The 20,724-nt window shown below is 34.9% G+C and overlaps 2 protein-coding genes across 4 annotated transcripts in view; one reads left to right on the top strand and one right to left on the bottom strand.

Moving 5' to 3' along the window:
- Positions 1-18,529, bottom strand: part of LOC106069547 (transcriptional coactivator YAP1-like) — a 41,535-nt gene extending 23,006 nt beyond the window's left edge. The window contains exon 1 of the mRNA XM_013229235.2: positions 17,862-18,529. Within this exon, the coding sequence (XP_013084689.1) occupies positions 17,862-18,304 (443 nt within the window). The 5' untranslated portion in view covers positions 18,305-18,529. The remainder of the gene's footprint in view (positions 1-17,861) is intronic.
- Positions 9,372-15,146, top strand: LOC129923091 (uncharacterized). Of its 3 annotated transcripts, none has more exons than XM_056012357.1 (5): positions 9,372-10,236; positions 11,933-14,378; positions 14,507-14,571; positions 14,739-14,820; positions 14,931-15,146. In XM_056012357.1, the coding sequence occupies exons 2-5, from the start codon at positions 11,942-11,944 to the stop codon at positions 15,125-15,127; spliced, it is 2,781 nt and encodes a 926-aa protein (XP_055868332.1). In that variant the 5' UTR covers positions 9,372-10,236; positions 11,933-11,941; the 3' UTR covers positions 15,128-15,146. The 3 variants fall into 3 exon arrangements, with proteins under 3 accessions (XP_055868332.1, XP_055868333.1, XP_055868331.1); XM_056012358.1 differs by having other exon boundaries at positions 9,372-11,076; XM_056012356.1 differs by having other exon boundaries at positions 9,372-14,378.
- Positions 18,530-20,724: the final 2,195 nt, after the last annotated feature.

The raw sequence follows: 20,724 nt of genomic DNA, 5'->3' as shown, positions 1-20,724 counted from the left end.
TTTGTTTACTGGGCGATATAATGCACAAGTGACAAATCTCAATTGATATCGCCTCACGCTGTGCTTTCTGTGCAGCAAACGCATCTATAACATCATCTAAAACAGGGGTGGGCAAATTACACGTAAAGAAATCAGGTGTGCCCACAGATACAAATTGCAAATATATTTCAAAATAAACAATTCAAAATATCTCTATACATTTTAGAAAGTTCTGATTCTTATCACTTATGAGGAAGAGGTAAAAGAAACATTGTCTCTATATGTCATTCTAAAAAAGTTTATAGTAAACGAAGATTATTTTTATTGGCAATATTTCAAAACATTCAGTCAAAGACACAACCTCAGACCAGTTTTTCTTCAATGCTACGAAGAACTGTGTTGAAAGTGTTGGCTTGGAACAAGATGACATGTGTAACAACTGATGGAACACGTGCTTTGACTGAGAAAATTTGAACCATATCCCCAACTCTTACGAGAAAGTTGTCGCAAAGCTGCATTGGTTATCAAACATATTATTGACATCATTATATCAGTGATCAAACCTAATCAGAGCTAAGGTGCTTAACCACAGGTAGTTCCTAGAAGTAATTAAGATTTGGAAACAAAATATTCCGATTTTCGGTACCACAGTAGTAGGCCTATCCGCTGGCCTAGCATGGGCAAGATGGTATTGAGAAGAATATGGTATCTCAAGGAAGAAATTATGTTCCTTGAAAGACATTGGCTAATATTTCTAATGAATAGTGACTGACTTCACTTTTTACATCGCGAGTATTACAGTGGTTTTATTTTACACATTCAGTGTATGTGCATGTTAAATCTTTTCAAACAAAGCTAAATCGTCAAAATGTGCGAAGTTTTTCCGCTAAACACTCAACATGTGCCAAGTGTTGAAAAATGTTCAAAAACTGTTGATGATTCTAAATAATGACACAAGACCTTTGTCTCTAATTTGACCAAGACTGAAACACTACGTTCCTTCTATTCTATTTAAGTGAATCCAATCATTCCAGCAGAACACACGGAGACAAGTGTCTGGTGGAAAGTTCAAGAAAAAATATCAAAGTATTTTGGAGCGATATCTAAAGTGCTTCCTATTCACGCAATTATATTTGTTTGTAGGTGTAGGCAAGGCTTGCACGGGGCATCAAGGCTAATTGAATGGGGATTTTTTAATTTTTTTTTTGCTTTATAAATGGCTATATTATTATCATTCAGGGCTGGATTTAATGTAAGGCAGGCTGGGCTACTGCCCAGAACATCCACAAGATAGGAGCCTCCCACAAGATATGTTTACAAAAAAATATCTCAATTTCGACGGGTCAGAAACTTGTACATTTTTTTTTTCAAACATTTGTTTTTCGCATTTGAGTGTCACAACTTTAAATCTGATTGTGTGTCAAGACTGTCGTGGTTAACAAGTGTCCGATCATAGCGTGCTCCTAATGTGTAACTGCAGCTCGGCAGTGCGTACGTAGTATTTACAGGCAGTACGTCATTCGAGGGGCTACTTAAATATTTATATATATATATATATACATATTAAATAATTATGTAAAAGAAATAAAATTAGTTTCAATTTACAAGTACTCTATTTCTTTTATAAATAAATGGATTTTTATTAAAGGTTTCGAAAAAGTGTAGGGGCTTCCACATATTTCAATCCGGCCATGTTATCATTATTTAATATCAGACAGTCTGTACATATGTCTTGTGGGATATGCGCTGTGGAGTAATGTATTCAAACGTTGTACACTCCAAACAAGAGAAATATAACGTTAAGTAATTTTAAACCAGCATGATCGATTTGGCGGTGATATTCGGACTCAAGAATTTGGATGCGATTTCCCCTAAGAATGTGATCAGGTTGGTGGCTTAGTCACGCTCTCCTCTAGAAATAAACGCATATAGATCTATCAGCCTTCAATGCTTTGTGAATGTAAAACCGGGTGACAAAAAAAAAAACAAATATGGCTTCATTCATAAATCATACAATCATCTCACTAAAATTTAGCCCAGAGTTTCTCCGCCGTTTTTTGTTTTTTTCAAATACTTTTCATCCAAATTTTTATTTCCAAGTACCGGTACATGTCTTCTTTCCAGACCATTAGCGCCCTTTTAAATAGCATACACACACACAGACACATTTTTTCATGGTGTCAGCACTTTGTTTCGATGAGCTTAGAGAGTTGGGGGGGGGGGGAATAGTCTCCGAGTGTGACTTGTGGAATGTGCAAAGGTCTGAGACGGCAATGTGGTCCAGGTAAATCTATACGCGAGGAAGTTTGATTCAACAAAGTGTGACTAATGTTTGTCAATATTTATTTTATTGTTTATTAACGCTACAATCATTTTCGATTTCTGCTTCTCCGTAAACTCCAAACGATCAGAATCCATTCATTGCCTTAAGGGCAACAGTGACGTTAGAATGATATTAAAGACCATACTTAGCCTGCACAAGAGTACATCATGAATCTATAAATATTACCAATGTTGGCCATCAACAAAGAACATTACTAAATATAGCCAACCTTTCAACGTTCGGAAAAATAACCATCCATCAAGCCCCCCCCCCCTATCTTTTGGCCACAAGGTCAAGGCTGACTTCAGTTCCCTTTTAGACACAGGTTATAAGAAATACAGAATTGTGGGTGCAGACAAGGAGTTGAGTGTGTGTGTGTGGGGGGGGGGGGGGAGACGTCCCGTTGTGGCACGTGACTTGCTTCCCGTTACTGGAGCGATTTAGGGGGGGGGGGGGGGATGCTTTCGTTGCCGAGGGTCTGCGAAGAGCTACGCCCCGATTTTTATTTTTTTTTTGGGGGGGGGGGGGGGGGACATTTAAGTAACGTAAATCTAAAGCAGTGACGTCCAACCTACTGCCCGTGGGCCGTATCCAGGCCCCTCTAAACTTCTGCCCACATTGGAAATAATCGGTGTATTAGGAAAAAAAAAGGTTAAATTGGTCCACGACACGTGTGTTGGACATTTCTATGACCACAGACCGACTAAAAAGGCTGGACATCACTGACCTCGATAAGACATTTTAAAGAGCAATTAGGGGATATTATTTTTCAATAAAAAAATATTAATAACTATTGCAGAAATGTGCTTTTATTATTAACTTATAATTACGAACAAGAATTTCGTCACTACGCTTGAGCAGGAAATAGAAGAGACTTTTTAAATCGCACTTGCACGAACCAGCGTTCGAACCTCTATTATTGACATTATTTACTAACCATAGCAGGCGACCAAGTTGTCGCACGTGTTTGTTCTCGACAAGAATCTTGATTAAAACTTGCTGCGAAGGCGTGTCTAACGAAGCAGAAGGCAGTGGACTATCCGCCAATCCGAGATAGTCTCCAACAGAAGTTCGTGACTACACCACTGAAATTAATCTACAAGCACGTGATAGAGCCATATTTTTTTTGTCACGTGGAAAGAGATTGGGGGGGGGGGGGATATAAATAATAATTGTGTGTACAGGTATCCTGTGTTTAATAAAGAAAGCAAACTATGGAGTCTACTAAGATTAAAGACAAATCACTAGAGACCCAATGCTGCTTAGAAAATGAATATTTTTAACGAAGCTGGTGACTTTTTTTTTAAAGAGCGATTGATTTGCTCTTGATATAGATTAAGCACCAACATACATTACAAAAGACAGATTCTCGTTTGGTGATCGGCCTGTAGATCCAGAAGTTGCGCAAAATGTTTCTAAACCTCTATTTATGTATTTCACTATTTAATGAAGACATGCGGGAATGCCCTCTGACGTGTATGTTTAAGACGTCCAAACCAAATTAAATTTTTTATTAGATTATTATACTTCAAAAAAAACTATAGAGGTCAAACCAAAGTTTTCCCTGTGTGGTAGGTAAATAATCATTTGAACTGTGTCCAATATCCCATTTTATTTGTTGTTTTTTAACCGATGGAGAATTTGCAGCTAATAGAGGAATTGTAAAAAAAAAAAATAATAATAGATAAATCAATAAAATAAAAAGTACTTAATACAGAATTACTCCTGGCACAAAGACTACAAGTGTTTATATCTAACTTTCTGTAAAACCTACCTATTCGACTATATAACTCAATGAAATAATTTATAACAGAAACGCCCTTATGACAAAAAAAAAATCCTCCCATCTCTTAGGGAGGGGAAGTTACGCCTGCAGAACAGCTATTGCTACTGACTGTTCTACTTTCACATGCAAGGTATGGGGGCCTAAGGTCTTTCCGCAATAGGACTTTACAGCCACAAGAAGAAATGTTCAACGAGAGGAAAGTCAATCTGACGACCAGAAACTGAGGCCCAGTCAAACTAAAGCCTGCCTCGCGCTATAGCCTAAAACGTTTTGGTTACAAAAAAAAAATAATAAAAATAATAATAAAAGAGATCTTCCGTTTTAAAATCTCAAAAATGTTAGCCGATGTTGCCCCCGTAAGTAGATCACAATCAATATTGATAGCACCTCCACGACTGGTGTCAAACATAGACTATGATGGAAGACCGACATATACAGACCCTCTGTAAGATCATAGATCAGAAGTTGTGAAAGTAAAATATTAGTCAAGTGTATAGTTAAAAGAAATCAAACATGACAGTGGTTCCCAATTTTTTTCACTAACGGAACACTTCGCACATTCTGAGTATTTAGCGGAACACTTAGCTTTAGTCAATTATTCCAGTAGTTCATGGAACACTTATTCAGGCCTCGCGGAACACAGTTTGGGAAACACTGGACTAGACCAAGTAATTGTAGAATTAAAAGCAGACTAAGAAATTCTCTCCCCCCCCCCCCCCAATCCTTTTTAGCATACAGCGTCAGCATGACAACATATTTTACCCCCCTCTCTTCACATTATGTTATAATTCACACACACAAAACAAAGTATTTAAAAATTAGATATTAAAAAGAAAAAGCGAATGGAGTTTGTGTAGCATAAAAAAAACTCAACAGCAGCCCAGGCGGGTAAGTCGTACTCACAATTCTCTCACTTATATCGCCTTCCCAACAATGACCATAGACCAATATCATCATTAAATGTAGATAAACAAGGACTTACTGTTCGTTTTGTAATAACATGCATTCTTACTAGTGCCTGACTAAACAGTTAAGTGTGCACAATATATATTTACAAGTATATTGCATTTGAAAACACGAGCAATATAAAACATGAGGAAACGATGGGGGATACCTACCACGAGCTTGCGTGCTGAATAGGAAAGGCACTGAGCTTTTTCCAAAGGCTTCTGCCTATTTGGACAAGACAAGCTATTGGACTTGAGACAACTGAACACAATGGTCATCCCAACAGCGACGTATGCACGAGAGACATGGAAGTCATCTACCAAAATATTTAGAGGCTGTGTATGTAAGTCACAGGGCAGCCTTGAATTCCATAATAAGTAGTTACTGTAAACTTTTTGGGGCTTGACATAGTTCGTGTCGAAAAAGACTTGCTGCAATTACATTTGTGTATCTCATGGCAGTAATACCTTGCTTTATGCTGTTTTTAATTGTTCAATGTAATTTCCAGTTAACCAAAAAAAAAAAAAAAAACTAATAAAATTTTTTTTTCTCCTGGATAAAGGTCAGCTCAAAGTCTTTATGTCAATTGGAAATAAATTTGGGCCTAAAATTGTTCTGAAGAAAACTGAATTTCATTTCAAAGACACCTTCATGATGATTCAATCAACTCCAATACGTTGTGTTTTTTTTTCTTGTCATTCTTTTAAAATTAAAAAGGTCTTAACAATTTCCAATTAGCATCCATAAATCAGTCTTAGTTAGTCTTTTAGGCTTTTCTGTCTATAAGAAAAATCTTGAAATTCTGTTGTTAACTCTTTCTCTCCGTAATTATTTCCATGATCCTACGAATTATTCATTTTGTTCATTTATAGTTCATGTCCCCTGTCATAATTAAACTTCCATAACTTCGTTATCAGAAAATATTTTATTTGGTATAAAATTGCTCTTTTTATATAACACAAATTAATATTTATAAAAAAAAATAATTTAATGGGGTCAAATCGCTAATGGTATCGTCAAATAGGAAAAGATAACTTAACACATAATGATAATGAAACTAAAGCTAACATACTAAATAAATACTTTGCATCAGGATTCTCAGCCCCAGGAGACAAAGACATATTACTTAATTTAAACCAAGTAGACAACATAGGAGATATAGAAGTACAAGAAAAAGGGATCCAAAAACTATTAACAGAATTAAGCACCTGGACCTGATGGTATTCCAGCTCAATTACTCAAAGAACTAAGCAATGAGCTAGCACCAGTGTTCAAAATACTTTTTCAGGGCACAGTACCAAGGGACTGGAAAGAAGCTAATATCAACTCCTTATTTAAAAAAGGAGAAAAATCTGACCCAGGAAACTATAAAGCAGTATCACCAGCATCACATGTAAAATCCTAGATCACATAATATGTAGCAACATTAAAGAGAACTTAGACAAACATAATGTCCTTACTCCATACCAACATGGCTTTAGGAAATATAGACCATGTGAAACACAACTAATAATTTTTCAAAAGGTTTAGGTAACAGTGAGCAAATACATGCTATTTTATTAGATTTTTCCAAGGCTTTTGACAAAGTTCACCACCATAGTTTGCTTACAAAACGAAAATATTTTGGCATTGATGGTCCATTGCATCAGTGGATTATAGATGTTCTGAAAGGGAGAGAACAAACTGTATTAATAAATGGCTCTAAATCAACAATAATAACAGTAAACTCAGGTGTACATCAAGAAACAGTCTTAGGTCCACTACTATTTAATTTACATAAATGATTTACCAAATTGCATTAGTTCAGGTACAAAAGTCAGATTATTTGCAGACGATTGCATAATATATAGATCAATAAATTTATAAAAACAACACAAGTTACAGAAATTTTACAAAGAGACTTAGATGAATAACAGAAATGGGAATCAAATTGGAGTATGTCTTTCCACCCAGAAAAATGTCAGTTATTAAGAGTAACAAAAAAAAACTAAAACAAATCAATTCCACATTTTTATTTTATTCATGGTAAACCAATAACACAGACTAAAAATGCAAAATACCCAGGTGTTATAATAAATGAAAAACTGTCATGGAATCCCCATATTGATAAAACTATCAAAAAATCAAACAAAGCATACATTTGGGTTTATTAAAAGAAATTTCTATAAATCAAATAACAACATAAAACTAAAATGTTATTTAACTTTTGTTAGGCCAATAATAGAATATTATACGCATCCTCTGTTTGGGACCCCTCAACTCAAGAAAATATTAAGAAACTGGAACAGACACAAAATAGAGCAGTGAGATTCATAACAAACGAATATTCACATTTGACTAGAGTAACACCTTTAGTAAAATCACTAAATTTAGAAAGCCTTCAGGAGAGAAGACTCAAATGTAAAGTAGCAATTATATATAAAAAACTGAATCATAATCTTCAAATACAAAAACAAAATCTAATAAAATAGTCAGAAAGACACAAAGATAAAGGCGCATGCCTCGTTCCATATGCTTGGACAAAGTTGTACAAATGCTTCTTCTTCCCTAATGCTATTAGAGCATAGAATGGGTTGCCTAAGCCAGCCAGGAAAACCAGTGACTATGCAGAATTTAAGCCATAGGTTGACATGCACGACTAGATGCATAAGACGTAATCATCTTTTTTGAAGTAACGCCTGTATTATATAAGACAAGAGGGAAAGATTTTTGTTTTAAGGGCAAGAAATTACAGAAGACTTTAATTATGTATTGAAATGTGAACACAGTGACCTGTGAGTTTAAATCAGTACAGCAGAACCGCTAGGGGGGAAAAAAATAAAAAAACAAAACAAGGTTAAATATTGCTATTAAAACTTTGTTAATGTCCTCAGGCAAAAAAAAAACTGTAAATCGTTCACAAACTTTAAAAAAAATTTCTTTCTTTTCGCCACAGGTTAAAAAAAAAGAACATAAAAATTCCAAAGATATTCAAACTCTAGCTTGTTACAGCTTAGGACAAATTATGATGGTACTAGCTGATAGCGATGTTGAAAAAAAAAATTTTTAAAAATTGGTTTAATGCAATATTTAACATCAACCCCCCCCCTCCCCTGCATCCTTCACAGTAAAGTTTTTTTGAGCTGTGTGTTATTCGGCACATTGGACATCCATTAATCTTTCAAAGGCTATGTATTCCTTAACTTCAGACTCGAAGACGAGCATTATTATTTCCAGAATCTACTAGCTGTCAGCACTTTCAATCAGATATATATCAAGAGTGAATAGTCTTGAATCATAACTGAGATGAGATGTATAGATATTAGATCTGATCAGTCATACAAGTAAGGACAAGCCTTGTTATCATTATTGTCTTTTAACACATATTGATGTGTAATATTGTTAAAGCCTCATACAATGAATCATAAGGAAATATTTTTACTATTAATAAAATAATATATTATATCTGCTTACTGTTAACATTTTTTTTTAGTTTAACTCTACACAATTTCTAGATATAGTCCTTAATTATTAAGTCTTGGTTAGATTATAATGTCATTTTTACAAAGATGGTACAGAGTTCATGAAATGTCTGTTAGAAGTTGTTGCAATATCATTTATGATGAATTGCTTCAGTGGTCTCACTGTACCAAATCTCCAAGAGTTTTTCTTGTAGAGATGTTTTATCATGCCTTATAGATCTTAAGATTTTTAAAAGGACAGTCAGTTTTTACTTTGCAGCAATCAGCATAGTTGAATAGAATGACATTATTGTTCATATTACACATGTATGGGGTGTGTTGAAAAAGCATCTGACTACCAAACTGAATGTTTCAAGTTAGAATCCTTATGGACGCTGGAGTATTTTCTCAGGATTTCAGAGCATCCTCCAAGTTCACGCAGGCACTGAGAATTCAGAGTTCACCAGGAACTAACATGAATTCAATCTCTTTACGAAAAATAATGCAATAGGTTGTCATCTGTTCATGGACATAAGATGATATAAACTTTATTAAAAAAAAAAAAAAAAAAAGTAAAGTTCCCCTTTCAGACGTCTATAGGGCAGATGATGTAAAGGTCATTTGATTCTGCGGCCAATGGTTAACGAGGGTGTCATATGGCCAGCACAACAACCAATCACCTTTACTTTTCCCCAACTGATGTCAGGTACCCATTAGAGCTGGGTGGACCCTAAAGATCCAGTCAAAGTGTTCACAAATATATTCTTAGTTACTGAAGTACATCCTCACAGATCCCAAAATTAAAAATCCTAGTCTTCACTAGGATTTGAACCCCGGACCCCGGTTTGGAAGTCGAGCACTTTACCTCTCAGCCACCGCGCCTCCTGCAATATGAGTGTTTCTCCAGTACTGGTTACAACTAGGTGTTGGTTCACTAAAAAGTCCGTATTTCATAAGATTGTTATTCAAATGTGACAATTTGCATTACATTGCATTAAGAAATGGTTAATCTATAAATTTTGATATTTTGAGCTCATAAGGTGCTAGGGAAATATTGAAATTGTAAAAAATGTGTGAAATTACTACCCAAAATGGCGGCTTTTGATGTAACACGGAACACCATAGTATGATTGAATTAATATCGTACTAAAACCTAGGGGCATAAAACTTCCATCTTTGTTGGGATATGTTAACAAGATCCTCATATTTCAATGTCATTATTTAGTTTTTCTCAAGGTTATCAAAATATTGATTAAACACGGCCACAAAAAGGCGTTTGAGGCGCATCGCGATGTGTCCCACTTTATACGGAATTACAATCCTCTATGAATTGTAAACAAGAAATAAATAATATGCTCAACATTGCATTTCTGTTACAACAAGCATTAAAGATTTCTTTTAAAGTATTTTTTTTTGTTAAAAGCTTTCTAAACATGCATAACGAGCTTAAAATAGGTCGAGGCGTCCCAGATGAAGCGCCTGTGCTGCGTGTGTTAAGAATGGGATTATTTTTCCCACGACACTACTTTTTATGAATGAGAGTTCTTTTGAGCATCACAGGTATTGTGTAGAACAAAAAAAGTGCCGCTTCCGCTGGAAATACTAGCGTAGTAATTAACAGGAGTACTTAAACAATAGCGTGTCCCACAATTAACCATTGATGCGCCCCAAGCGTCGACACGATCAATCGCCGGCAATCTTGTACAAACATCTCATTTAAACTGTTTTTTGTGATCTTTTGTGGAACAACAACCCATCAGGTACGTAGATATTTCATTATTCTACTGAAATTTAAGCTTATTACGAATTAGTTTGATTGCAATATCCTAATCGAAGTGCTTTTTTTAGAACGAGGTTACTAGATTTAGCCATTCAATCATGACGTCACGTGAAGCGTCTTGAATACAATTTAGTCTTAAATCGTAAAGTTAATCAATTTTAAAGCCTGTTACTAAACAAAAAGTTTATATTTCCTAAACAATTATGTTGATGTAATAGTAGACGTGTGAAAGAATTAAAAATAATCTACATTTTTTTATTTTGAGAAGTAAATTGGGTTAGGCATTGAGGCGTTCCATGGGACCCCGTGTTGGTGTTTTCCATGCATAAATTATGACGTCACGTGTAGCGTCTAGTACGAGTTCAGGGTATATTAAGTTTTCTTTATTCATGGAAAGTTTCAATCAAGATTAAATGATTTTTATGTATGTAATAAAATATTTTCATAATTAATAATTTTAAATGAACATTTTTTGATATATTTCAATATATATTTTTTTGAAATTTTACTTATCATCGTTTGGGGCGTTTCAGTGGACAACACTTCGTTTGTTTACAAATGGTGTCCTAGTTTGCGTCTGTTAAGTCCAAATAGATTTTAGTGATATTTTGTTAAAGATTTTACAGTATCAGATAATATTAGCTACATTAAATAAATAAAACGATAGTGTTTAAGAAATATTAAATAATTAAAAATTTGTACTTAATACTGTAAAGAATATTTAGATCTAATTGATTTTCCGTTTGAGGCGCATCTCGGACACTTGTCTTTAAAACTTAATCTAGTCTAGATCTAGACCTAATGATCTAGACCTAATTATGTAATTCATCATCTAGATTTACTCTAGACTAGACCTAGATCTAATTATGTAATTCATCATATAGATTTACTCTAGACTAGACCTAGATCTAATTATGTAATTCATCATCTAGATTTACTCTAGACTAGACCTAGATCTAATTATGTAATTCATCATCTAGATTTACTCTAGACTAGACCTAGATCTAATTATGTAATTCATTATCTAGATTATTCTAGATTTACTCTAGACCTAGATCTAATTATGTAATTCATTATCTAGATTATTCTAGATTTACTCTAAACCTAGATCTAATTATGTCTAATTATGTAATTCATTATCAAGATTTAGACTTTAGATCTAGACTAGATAGTGGAAATAAGTAGATTATTAGGGAATTAGATTAGATCTTATAATGAATCTAGACTCGTGACTCTAGACTAGGTCATTAATGACTAGATTTAGAATCTAATTATAGATAATAAATAATAGATTCTTTCTTTCAATAGACAAGTATCTCTAGAATAATCTAGATCTATAATTCTATATTATAGTATTTTTTATAGACCTATATTGAAATGTAGATTGTATCTAGAAAATTTTGGTTTAACCTTAACTTAATTTCCATTGTATTTTTTATACAGAATATTGTATTCAGTTCTTTTAGTCTACCACTGAATGATTGTAACTTAAGTTATATAATATGAATTAACTGTACTAGTCCTACACCATTGAGTCTATCCCTATAAAGCAATTATGGGCATTACTAGACTCGATTTAAATAATGCACCAATATATATTATAATATGTTTACGAGTGCTATTAGTACATAATAGATCTAATTATTTTGATACTAATAAATTTTTATCAATTACAGATTTCAGTAATGGAGCTATCTGTTAGAGTTTCAAAGCGTTTACAAGCCAAGAAAGACTCTCTAAATATACAAGCATCAGAGCCTGAGTCATTTCTAAATGTACTAGTACCAGAGCCTGTGTCGCTAAAAAATGTCACTCAAAATAATGTTTCTGGGTTGACACCTAGTGCTATAAGGTATAGAAGACACAGGGAAAAACTACAAGCTGATCCAGAAAAATTTGCTGCTTTCAAGGAAAAGGATAGAAAACGAAGTGTGCTTTACAGACAAAATATTACACCAGAAAAGAGAGAAAGAGCTCGACTTTTAAGTAATTTAAGAACACAAAAATGCAGACAAAAAAAGAAAGAACTAGGTCTCCCTCTTAATGAAAAAAAAGTAAAACCTGAAACACGTGCTGCTGTTTTAGAGCGAAGAGAAAAAGAGAGGTTGAGAAAAGCTGCATACAGGGCCAAGTTAAGCCCACATGAAAAAGCCTGGATAAACAGAAAACGCAAAGAAAGAAAACAGCAAGCTAATAGTCCCCTTTGTGTCAACTCTGCAGAGGTTGGCGAATCACTTGGTACTGGATTCCAGACTCCAGTGGCAAAAAGAATGGCTGTTTCAAGGGCTTTGATGAAATTACCTAGATCACCTAAGAAATATGCTGCAGTTGTTGAAGGTCTCTCACAAATACGCTCCCCAAGAAGAAGTAAAGCTCTCCAAGACATAGGCTTTCTGCGTCTACCTGAGAGAAGAAAGCTCATCTTTCTAAACAACATTAATGAAAGCATCAAAACCTATCTACACTCTACCAGCAAAAAAAGGAGTCAGATGTCTAATGCTCGCAGACAAGTACTCTGCAACATCCTTACTAAGTATAACAAATTCAGAGGTTGTGCTACTCATTTCAAACATTTTGGTTTTTCAAGAAGTTTTATGTCCAAGTGCAAATCACAAAACATAGCAAGAAAAAAACGAAGTGATTGCATTACACAAAATGCCTTGGAAACAATTCACAACTTTTACAGCAGAGAGGATGTCTCAAGAACTGATCCATCTCAATCATCTGTGAGTGCACGAACTGGAAAACCTAAACGCTTCATGCAGAAAACGCTGAAGGAGGCATATACTCAATTGAGTACTCATGCACCCACATTAAAGGTATTGTTCTCAAAGTTTGCTAAATTGAAACCATTTATGACAAAAGCTACTCAACATAATAAGATGCAGTCTTGCTTATGTGAGTTCTGTATGAAGATTTTTCTTTATATGGAGGGCATTAATAAGTTTCTAATCAAAAAAGGACACAGAGAGCTGACATTAAAAAATCCAGCTTCATCACTTGACTTAACTCTATGCCCAAGAACTAATGCCAATTGTTTTCATAAGCTGCAGTGCATTGAAAGATCATGTAGCAACTGTGGTGTGGATTTAATTAACAAGTATTTTGAGCCTTTAAAAAATTGCATGGATGAATTAGCAGAATGGAGCATCTGGTCAAAGATGACAGATGAGTATGTTCAGAGTGATGGTACACTGCGAAAGGTAATAAAGTGGCGACCAGTAAATAAAGAAGGCCCTTTCAATGACCTAGTAACATCAATGCAGAAAGATTTGGAAAAATTCAGCCTTCATCTTTTTACAGCTAACTGGCAACAGCAGCAGTTTGCAGATTTGAAACAAGATTTACCATGTGACTGGCTTTTGCTAGTTTCTGATTTTGGTCAAAATTTCACATGCCACCACCAGGATGAAATCCAAGGTGCACACTGGGCTCGAACAGAGGTCACTATTCACCCAGTAGTGAGCTACTACAGAGACAAAGATTTGATAGTCAAAGAAAGCATGGTTTTTTTATCAAATGACCTAAAACATGATGGCCATGCATCACAACACTTTCAAATGAAAGTGATTTATGAGTTAGCTAATCGTGGTCATGCTTTCACTAAAGTTATCAGTTTTAGTGATGGATGTGCAGCACAGTACAAAGGAAAATTAAATTTTGTAGACTTATCTTTCTCAAAGGAAGATACAAATGTGTCCATAGAGAGGCACTATTTCGGTAGTCGCCATGGAAAAGGGCCATGCGATGCTGAAATAGGTGTTGTTAAAAAAAATGCTACATTGGCCATTAAAAGAAGAATGGCCATTATTTCTGATGCAAAGGGGCTATTCCTTTGGGCAAAAGAATACATGACAAAGGCAGAGCCTACAAGTAAAAGAACATTTTTCCTTGTGGAACAAGGAGAAATCAATCGAGACAGGCCTGACAGGTCCAACGAAAAGATTCGAAGCCTTCAGGGATCGAGGTCAGTCCATGCAGTGAGAGGTATTACACCTTACAATATTGCCTACAGAAAAAGAAGCTGTTTCTGCTTTCCTTGCAGAAATTCAGATGGCAGTCAGTGCCTGCATGATGAAATATGTGGATCTTGGAATATGTTCAAACTTCAGAAACAGAATGGTAAGTACTGTACTTTTATTTATTTATTTATTTTTTAAATAGCCATTTTACAATTATCCGAGAAAACATATTATTCTTTTTAAAATTACTTAACTGATTTCTAAATGTAATTGTTTCTTTTTCTTCAGTGGTGCAATCTCAATCAAATCTTGAATCCTCTTTGGATGTCAGTCCCATATGCTCAAATTCAAAGGTAAAGAGCTTTTACATACAGTATAAGCATTTTAACATTTTTCATTGAATCTTATGTTACCTGTATTGTATAAGTTGTTTTTTTAATAATATACCCTGCTAAATAATTTTTGACTCATTTCAGTCGAATTTAAGTATTTCAGCCACATGTTGTTGTTGTTTTTTCAGGCCCAAACATTGTCCTCCACCATTCAAAAGTACATTGTAAATAGCTGTGTGATTGTCAAGTATGGGGAAATATTCTATCCAGGTATAATTTTTTTTGTACTGTGTACCTTTTACATTCAATAAACAAGTTCAAAGTATGTTTTAGATTGAAGTATTAACTTTTTCAACATTGCTGGTAATTTTTTCTAACAGGAGTTGTGACAGAAGTCCTGGATGATCAGCGCAGAATAAATTTTTTAAAAAGGCACAGAAATAAAAGAGATATATTTGTATACCCAGAAGTGCAGGACATACAATTAGTGTATGCAGACATGATTGTTACTGAAGTGATGTTGATACCAAATGGCAATAGTTTGAGAGAGTGGAGAGTGGAAGGTTTTGATTTCTGAATAAAATTTGTGTACAGTTTTATGCCTTTTTTCTTTCTTTTTTTTTTTTTAAACCTTTTTCTGTGTGTTAAAACTAACAAAACATATAAAATATATATTTGTCAATCATTAAAAATATTAATGACAATTTACTTGTGCACAGATAAAACAAAAATTTAAACTTTTAAACATTATTTTAAAAAATGGTGTCCCATGAAGCACCCGCAACATTTTGTGAAATTGAAGCAGCATTTTTACAAATGGGTACTTTATGACTAGAATAGTGAACTTAATAATAAGTCTAATGGATCACTCTAGTGCAAAAATAAAATAATTTCTATATTCTCACAGAATATCTTTTTAAAAAACTTTAACTTGTAGTGTCACAGGTGCTACGGTGTCCCAATTTTTGAATTGAGCTCAAATCCACTTTTTTTATGCAAAAGCATAAATTTCAGTATCTAAAGACTAGTAACAATAAAGACAGTTATATTATGCTAAAATACAATGAATTTATCAATTGGTAGTTCTTAAATTATCAAGTGGTGTCCCGGTGATGCACCTGTGACGCAAAAGGGGGTACCCCTTGATTAGACACTGCTGTCAAAATCTACATCTTGCAATTCATTTTCTATTGATAAATTCTTAAAGTGAACTGGTTGAAGAAGTGAATACAGTTGAAATGAAACCAAAAACTTCAACTTTAATTTTTAGCATAATGTGACACTTTTTGGCACCAGTACTGGAGAAACACTCATATGCACTCCAGATTGTAAATGATCACAACTTTTTTTTTTTACAATCTAAAGAGTGTCAAACAAGAAGAACAAGCAGAGAGACTAGTAAGGCCTATCACTATTAGCTACATACAATGTGGTTAAACCAGTAGAATAAAGGACAACACAAGTAAAATGATGTTCCAGGTTGTAAAAGAAAAACAACAAAGGGCACATCAAATGTTGTCCATGAATTTAAGATAAGTACCAGACATGGGGCAATGTAGAAAAGTTTGAATAGTCACAAGTTGCCAATATCATACACATTAATGATCTAATTACTGCCTTTACACTGGGAGAAAAAGTTTTGTTAATAGCTTGGAATATGAGGGAGTAGTTACGCATTTATTGGGAGAGGGTGCCCATATACACAAGTTGTGAAGCCACAGCTTCAACTAACCACAAATGGCATCCTTCTAGCCCATTGATAGTTTTATACATATTTATATATATACATACATATGTGTATATATCTAATATATAATATAAAGCAGAAAGTAAGGCGAATGTATGTATGACCAATCTTGATAAAACTTGGCATATAAGTTCCTGAGATCATAGTGTATGTTTAATGTCCCTCCTACAACCGGAAGGCCCTAAAAGTTACCTAAATGTATTTCTATTAAATAACGAAACATTTTAACAAATCGGGTAAACTGTTTTTACAGAAATTTATATTTTTCAATATGTTGGCTGAACGGTTAAGCCCATTTTCATACCCTACTTTTATATTCATGGCAAAATAAAAACTAGGCCCACAGACAGCTAGTATGTATATATATAAATAATGTTGGCTTATTAATTTAAGTTCTGAAGTTGATGAATTTTAAAAGATCTGTACATAAATTATATCAAATGTAGTTTTTATTATAATTTACTCCTTTAATAAACATATGTTTCAAATGCTGCACAGACATTTCTAGATTTATAGTTATATATAACATTATAGTTAGTTCTAAAAATATAACTCACAGAATGAAACATAATTAATAAGACACACACATATACACACACAAATTCTATTTCAGTTGTAGAACATTAATTTTAACAAATCACATGACATGAGAAAAACAAAGGGGTGGGGTATAAGATCTGGTGTTTCCATATCATCATATGATGGTTGAAACTTTAATTCATGTGGATCTTTAGAGTTTAGATCTACAATCTAAAGGGGCATGGACTTAATGCATTCACTTAGATCCATATGATAGTAGAGTAGATACCTAGATCTATTCTAAATTAGACTAGATATAGATGTTAGTTTTTCTAGTAATACTAGTATCTATCTCCTGGAGGGCAGTGAAGTCAAGAGGGGGGGGGGGGATCTGTGAGAGCAACAACCCTTCTCACCCCTTTCTTTCTTGCATTGATCGAGATTAGGCTGTCTGCTAGGCAAATCTGGACCAAGGGGGGCTGTTGTTCAAGTAGGTCAACAAAGGTGAGACCTTCCTACTACACCTGAGGCACGGACAGCCTAGCGCACACACAACCGTGCTGACACACTACACGTTTCACCCGAAAAACGCAATAAACGTGGACGAGACTGAACTTTAAGGGCTAAACAGTAGATCTTGGCTTATTAAGATATTCTAAAGGCATGTAGATCTAGTATCAATTTTTCCTTCTTGCTTGTTTTTTTTTATTTTTTTTTACATCAACACACACACATTATGATCAAGATGGCGACAGTTTTCTCCCCTCTGGCCCTTGTCATGTTAATTACGTAGCCTAAATTTGAACACTTCGAGATCTATTTTCTAACATTAGGCCACAAAATGTTTAAAGGAATAATATCCACATTGGATCTAGTCTAGATATAAACTATAATCATAATAATGCCATCTAAAATCTAAACTATACGTCTTTAGTACTCTTTACTTACAAAAACCACAGCAAATAGATCTTCTAAGGATAGCCAAAGCGAAACTCGAATTGGGAATCGACTCTATGACCATGATGTTAAGAAGAGTGCAACTTACTTTAAATAATACCTCTGACCCTGGGGTGTTTTGGCCATATCCCATCCTGCAGGCAAAGGCTGTTCATCCAATGCATCGTAACTGTGTTGCCGGACGTGGGATGTGGGAGGGGGTGGAGGGGCTGCGCTCAGACTCTGTTGTAAACTGGCCGGGGACGAGTGAGCCCTCGTATGTGCAATGTTCATTGATGACGAGTTAACTGCCCCGTGGTAACCGGGTGCGTCAATGGTGTTGTCTTTACTCACCCCCAATGGCTGCTGCATCTGTTTTGGGGGCTCAGGAGGGCGAAAGAAAGATGCGGGTAGATTCCGCATCCGTAATGGAACGGTTTTGTTGTGTGTCTCGGAGAGCGACGGGTTCATGGCTATATTGAACAGAGCCTCTAGCTCTGTGTCGCTGTTCTCACGGACGTGAACTATCGGCCCAGTCCGATCTTGAGACATCTTGTTTCTGTCTTTTGTATATCTGGCGCAGCCACCACGAAATAAAAGTGTATTGCTTGGGGTCCTCCACTTGAAGAAATATAATTATTAACACAAAACTCACAGCCTGACGAAAACAGCAACGAAATAATCCTCTTTCTTGGCTCAATGGAGTCGGAACACTCCTTGGCTAACTTGGACACGAAAAGTAGATTAATTGACTGCTTTACCTCAGCGCAACAGGTGCATGCGTTCTTGGAATATAGTTCTATTTACCTTTAAATTAAATACATATTAATAACATCTTCTAAAATTCGAACACTTAAAAAAGTATAAATATAGATATTCATCTTGGTTCGTTTCAATAATTGAAAAACTTTCGTTGTTTCACAGACCTAACTCGTAAATAAAATTTATTTTTTAGCTTCTACAACACAGCGCGCATGAATATATAGTTCCTCGTGTGTAATGACGTCACGTCAGCTTCATTCGGGACAGTTTATCTCAACACTGTTTTCTAAACGGGAGAAATACGCCGCACGCTCAAGCGCTTGTGCTTGACTAGATCTATCTGTCTCGCTCTCTGAGTCGAATTTTACATGTTCGCTTCATTTAGAAATTACAAATTTCAAGATCTATTATCTGACCTTTATTTTTCGATGCTCGGAAAACAATATAGATTTCTAAAACTCACCTGTCCTTCTTCCATTTAAGGGAATTTGCGCGATTTCATTCACTGGCCATTAGCTGTCAATCAAGTCTCGCCTGCTAGCCTTCGGTGATTCTCGGTTAGTGGGTGTGGCTTATAATTCATTGTGGAAGAGCAATACAATATGTTTGTATAAATATAGTAGTATTACGCTTGACAGATTTTGGTCGTAGAACTGGTGTAACCTATTTATTGAGTTCGTTCGTCTCTTTTTTTTTTCGAAATCCATTATTGGTTGTTTTTGTTTTTATGTCTCAATGACGGAGACACTTGATTCACTTGCGAGCACTCGGCCGAGTTATGGCGCCATGAGCCATATGATCACCGTCTGACCTAATTTGCTTTGGACATGTTGCTTTTCGCACTGCCACTTGTTGCGAATATCGACATTTTAGGGGGGAAATTTTGCACGTTCAGCGACATCTTGGCAAAAACATCGACAGCAAACTATGGAAAGAAGAATGTCCTCGAGATGTTGAATATTGTTACGTCTCAAGCATAGGTTATCGGCATTTATTATCAAGGGTCCTTTTTTTTTTTTAATTATTGATTATTTGTGTCAGTTCGACTCTGTTTTGACCTATTGTTGCCACCTGCTGTTTCTTTGAGGTTCGCAAGCGGCGATAGAAAGATGGACGGAAACAAGCAAGGCATCTATGTAGGAACAAACTACACTGGACTCTGAACTATAATTATAATATAGTCTAGTGGAACAACCTCTCTCTCTCTCTCTCTCTCTCTCTCTCTTTGGTTATAGAAACGTAAGAATCTTGTGTGTGTGTTTCTCAAGTTTCGGTTTATCTTGCCGCCTCTGCCATGAAAACAAATGGCTAATTAACACGACTGATTGTGATGTAAGAAATAGATAGATAGATAGTTAGACAGATAGATAGATAGATGAAGCATATCTTCTTATCTTATCTTATATAATACAGACGTTACTTCAAAAAAGAAGATGATTACGTCCTACGCGTCATGCATTTAGTCATGCATATTAACCAATGACTTAAATTCTGCCAAGTCACTGGTTTTCCTGGCTAGCTCAGGCAACCCATTCCATGCTCTAATAGCACTAGGGAAGAAGGAGTATTTGTACAAATTTGTCCTAGCATATGGGACGAGGAATGTGCCTTTATCTTTGTGTCTTTCAGAGTATTTTATTAAATTTTGTATTTGAAGATTATGGTTCAGTGTTTTATGTATTATTGCTACTTTACTTTTGAGCCTTCTGTCCTGAAGTCTTTCTAAATTTAGTGATTTTACTAAAGGTGTTACTCTAGTCAAATGTGAATATTCGTTTGTTATGAATCGCACTGCTCTATTTTGTGTCTGTTCTAGTTTCTTAATGTTTTCTTGAGTTGAGGGGTCCCAAACAATGGATGCATATTCTATTATTGGCCTAACCAAGGTTAAATAACATTTTAGTTTTATGTTCTTATTTGATTTATAGAAATTTCTTTTAATAAATCCTAATGCTTTGTTTGATTTTTTTGTAGTTTCATCAATATGTGGATTCCATGACAGTTTTTCATTTATTATAACACCTAGGTATTTTGCGTTTTTAGTCTGTGTTACTGGTTTGCCATGAATAAGATAAGTGGAATTAATTTGTTTTAGTTTTTTTGTTACTCTTAACAACTGACATTTTTCTGGATGGAAAGACATGCTCCAATTTGATTACCATTTCTGTAATTCATCTAATTCTCTTTGTAAAATATCTGTGTCTTGTGTT

Source organism: Biomphalaria glabrata, chromosome 15 (assembly GCF_947242115.1).
Source record: "Biomphalaria glabrata chromosome 15, xgBioGlab47.1, whole genome shotgun sequence".
Taxonomy (NCBI): Eukaryota; Metazoa; Mollusca; class Gastropoda; family Planorbidae; genus Biomphalaria; species Biomphalaria glabrata.
This window is presented reverse-complemented; position numbering and strand designations above follow the sequence as displayed.

Coding starts and splice junctions, on each gene's coding strand:
- LOC129923091 (XM_056012357.1), top strand. CDS start 11,942: ATGGAGCTATCTGTTAGAGTTTCAAAGCGTTTACAAGCCAAGAAAGAC. Junction 14,572..14,738: donor CCATATGCTCAAATTCAAAG/GTAAAGAGCTTT, acceptor TTGTTTTTTCAG/GCCCAAACATTGTCCTCCAC. Junction 14,821..14,930: donor TGGGGAAATATTCTATCCAG/GTATAATTTTTT, acceptor TTTTTCTAACAG/GAGTTGTGACAGAAGTCCTG.